Raw genomic sequence first — 3,934 nt, 5'->3', positions numbered from 1 at the left:
AAAAAAAAGATGAAGACCCTCAACGTGATGGATTGGCACAGTGGCGGAGGCAGGAACGTAACCATTGTGTCTGGCAACGCACTGGGCTCTAACTTAACAATTGTGAGTCTGGCAAGGGACTGGAGAGTGTTCTGTTCTGTTGGACATAAGGTCACTATGAGTCAGAACTGACAACATCACCTAGCAACAATAACAACAACAACTGTACATTAGACTCTTTTGAAGAGGTGTGTGTTGATAGCAACATGGAACATGCAAAGAAGTTGAATTTGTGTTCAACAATTTGCTGAGTCTTCACCTTTGTTCAGAAATTTTATACAATAGGAATGAGAATAACAAAATGGGCGATGTGAGGGGCATTGCATTCAATTAAAATTTAATCAAATGAATAATCATGCAGATAGCTGTCTTCAATAAGAAGCCAATAACTTGGATAAACTATATGTAACCCTCTTAATTTTGATGACAGAGAAAAAGGACACATACTTAAGGCCCTGTCTTTTTAAAAAATAATGTTTCGTTGTGTTTTGGGGTGAAGGCTTACACAGCAGTTTAGGTCCTCATTCCATAGTTTCTATGGAAATTGTCCGGGGCCACTGGTTATGTACCACAAGAAGGGCCAACATTCTCGTTATAAGCAGTTCTGGGGGAACAAGCCAGATCACTTCCTCAGTAAGTCTCTAAGTGGAATTTGTAGGCAGGTTGGACCAGGTGCATACAATTCTTACTGAGCCTTACGTAGTGCAAGACAAGGCTGGGAGCCTTTTCAATGATAGAAAAGGTGCATGTGCAAAAGTGACAGGGATTATAGTGATAACTGTGTTGGAGTAGGGGTTGGTCCCATCGGTTCGAAGTGAGGGCAAATTCCTATCACATCAAAGGGCAAGGAGAAGTTGGCCTTAAGTTGGAACTTGGTAACCTGAGGATTTACTGTGCCTCTGTTCTGGTTGCTCCATTTCTATTAATCTAGTTTCCCTGTCCCCTTATAGTTTCATCTTGGTTTAAACATCACTGTTGTCCATTTGATCTCATAGAGATGACTATAGACGTATCTGGGCCCCAATTTAAGAACTATTGATAGTATTAGTACTGATGTGAAAATCATTTAAGTTACTAAGAAATAATGTCTTTATAAAAACAACCACCCTAAACTCATTCCTCTCTCATTGCAAATCTTAATCTTGCTGCACCTTTCAAAAGGAAAACTGAGCTCCAGGCGGCTTTCAGGATCCCTCCCAAGTCTACCATGTCAAGATGCCTTGACTCTATATGACATCTTTCTTCCTCTGCATCCCCAAGTCATTTCCATTGTAAAGAAAGAACAAAAGAAAGTAATCAAAGCTTCCAGAGATTTCTGATCTGTCAGGACCACCAACTCCCAGCGACCCTGGAAGACGGAGTAGGTCTGCTCCACAGGGTTCCAAAGCTGTAAATCTTTTGATGGGAACAGACCACCTCATCTTTCCCCGCCAGAGTTCTGTGACTGGTGGGTTCAAACTGCTGACCTTGCGGTTAGCAGTGCAACGCTTAACCCACTATGTTAGTAGGGTTCCTCGTAGAACAAAAACACAGTCACTTTAGTGGGGTATTCTTCAGCACAATTGTTATCAATCCTGTTGGAAAAATCAATGGCGACACCTCCTCCCAACCCCTCGTGGTTTGTACTGAATCGTACTCTCCTTGTATCAGAGCCCACGATACACCGTAGCGTCAGAAATGAACCTTTGACTGTGTCCCAGTTAAAGAAGGCTTCCTAGAGAGGTTACATCCTTCCTCTGCCCAATTCAAGAGAGATGCGGAACCTCCACCCTTGCATAGATGGCATGGCAGGAGCTTACGAGGGCCCCCTGTGGATCACAAGCTAAGTGCCCTTCTGGTTCCAAGTCTGATGCTGTTTGTTTGCATTCAGGCCCTCCCCTGCTACTGATGTGGGCAGACCAAGCGTTATGACAGAGGCAGGGACAGGGAACAAGACCCAGCTGAGGAAAGCTCAAAAGATTCACCCAGGGTGTGCTAACAAAGCACCAGTCCTTTGTAGAGCTGAAAGGTGTCCCCATAAAGCCCCAACCAGATGATGGAGTGTTTAGTATTGATTCCGGGAAGCATACTGACTGGCACCTGGTCAACAGTATTCAACATTGGGAAAAAGACCATTATACCCTGGCCTGAAGTCACGTGGGAATGGACCTCACCGCCCTCCCACTCTCAGGGGCTTCTTTAGGAAAAGCTATCTCTTGGTGCCCTCGGTGAAAACACTCCGGGTCACAGCTCACCCCTTCGTTACATTTAAAGTCAAAGTAAAATTAGGTGTGTGTATCATTATACAGGATCCCTGGTGGTCCAGTGGGTTACGAGTTGGGCTGCTAACCTAAAGGTTGACATTTCGAACCCACCAGCCACTCCTTGGGACCAAGATGACGCCATCTGCTTCAGTAAAGACTTACAGCCTCAGAAACTTTAGGCAGGAGCTCGACTTATAGGGTTGCTCTGAGATGCCATCCACTTAACCGCAGTGTGTACATATAATTATAATATAAAATTACATACAAATTGAAAATGTCAGACCTGGGGGCAGGAGGGTACAACAGGAATAAACAAGGCATGAAACAGACCAAGACCTTGAAGGTGAGGTCCTGGACCAAGCAAAAGCCGGAAGGGTGAGGCTCTGTCCGAAAGAACTGGGATTTCTGTCAGTTTGGTCTTGTCACACTTCTGTTTCCATAGAGGGATCTCCTGAGCAAAACGGTCACCTCTGCACTAGATTCTGCTCAGGAAGGTGAAACAGGGAGAGGATCCCCTTAGCCCAGTGTCTAGCCTTCTACAAAGCATGCTACTGGGAGAAACCTGCAGGCGTGTGTGTGTGTGTGTGTGTGTGTGTGTGTGTGTGTGTGCGCGCGTGTGCGTGTGTGTGTGTGCGTGCGCAGGGGTGACAGAGCCCCAGTTACACTGAAAGTTCTCACCTTCATGGAAATTAATCGGGTGGGAGACAGGGAGAAAATCCGAGTAGGGAGCAAGGGGCAGAGGGCTGGGGTTGATAGGTAGGAGGGTGAGGTTTGAGTTTGGAGATGGGGTCAAGTCAGTCAGGGAAGGAATGAGAGGAGAAAGAATAGAGGTGAGGCAGGGGAGAGGAAGAAAAGGGGAAGGAGAGAGTGAAGAAGAGAGAGAATTTCTGAGACGCGACCCAGGCACAAGGGCTGAAGGACTAGGAAAGAAGGCAGCGTCCGGAACAGGCGCGGGGCAAGAGACCCAACTCTGTGCTAAAGGAGTATTGGGAATTCTCAGAGCCAAGAGTGCGTTTTGACCCAGACAGGAGGGAGACCCAGGAGACCCTGAGACCCTGCCGGCCAGTGCGCTCGGCTGTCCCTCGGGCCCGCGCCCTGCATCCCAAGCGGCTGACGGGCACGGAGACCTCGGGGGCACTGTGCTCGGCAGTGCCTGGTCCCCCACTCCAGGTGCGCCTCTGTTGACTGCTGCGCCCCCGGCGGTGCGCGGCCTTACCTGGCCCTTGACCAGGCTGGCGGCGAACTGGCGCATGACGGCTTCTACGGTGTAGGCGCTGGACCAGCCGCGCGGCGTAAGCAGCTCCATGCAGATGGCGCCGCCGTCCAGCACGTAGCCGTTCTCCAGGCGCGGGCTGAGCACCCGCATGAAGGGCGGCGAGAAGGGGAAGTTGTCGGGGAAGGTGAGGTTGAGCAGGATGAACTCGGTGTTGGTCTCCTTCATGTCCTGCCACAGAACGGAGTCCTTGTCCACCTGGTGCAGCTTCACGTTCCAGTCGAACAGGCTCTCGTCCACCAGCTCCACAGAGATGAAACGGTCGCTCAGACGCGCGATGTCCTGCAGCTCCTTCATGAGCCGCCGGCTGCGCACCTGCGTGCAGTGCAGCTGTCGCGCCGCGGGCACCAGGCTGCTGCCCGCCGCCACCGCCGCCGCC

General features: G+C 49.7%; 1 protein-coding gene across 1 annotated transcript in view; it reads right to left on the bottom strand.

The window, feature by feature from the left end:
- The window catches only part of UBE2QL1 (ubiquitin-conjugating enzyme E2Q family-like 1), a 54,068-nt gene extending 50,144 nt beyond the window's left edge, over positions 1-3,924 (bottom strand). The window contains exon 1 of the mRNA XM_006874962.1: positions 3,499-3,924. Coding sequence (XP_006875024.1) covers positions 3,499-3,852 — 354 coding nt within the window. The 5' untranslated portion in view covers positions 3,853-3,924. The remainder of the gene's footprint in view (positions 1-3,498) is intronic.
- Between the last annotated feature and the right edge of the window lie 10 nt (positions 3,925-3,934).

The sequence above is a fragment of the Chrysochloris asiatica genome, unplaced genomic scaffold, assembly GCF_000296735.1.
Source record: "Chrysochloris asiatica unplaced genomic scaffold, ChrAsi1.0 scaffold00307, whole genome shotgun sequence".
Classification (NCBI taxonomy): domain Eukaryota; kingdom Metazoa; phylum Chordata; class Mammalia; order Afrosoricida; family Chrysochloridae; genus Chrysochloris; species Chrysochloris asiatica.
The sequence above is the reverse complement of the archived record's forward strand: the minus strand, read 5'-3'. Positions and strand labels throughout refer to the sequence as shown.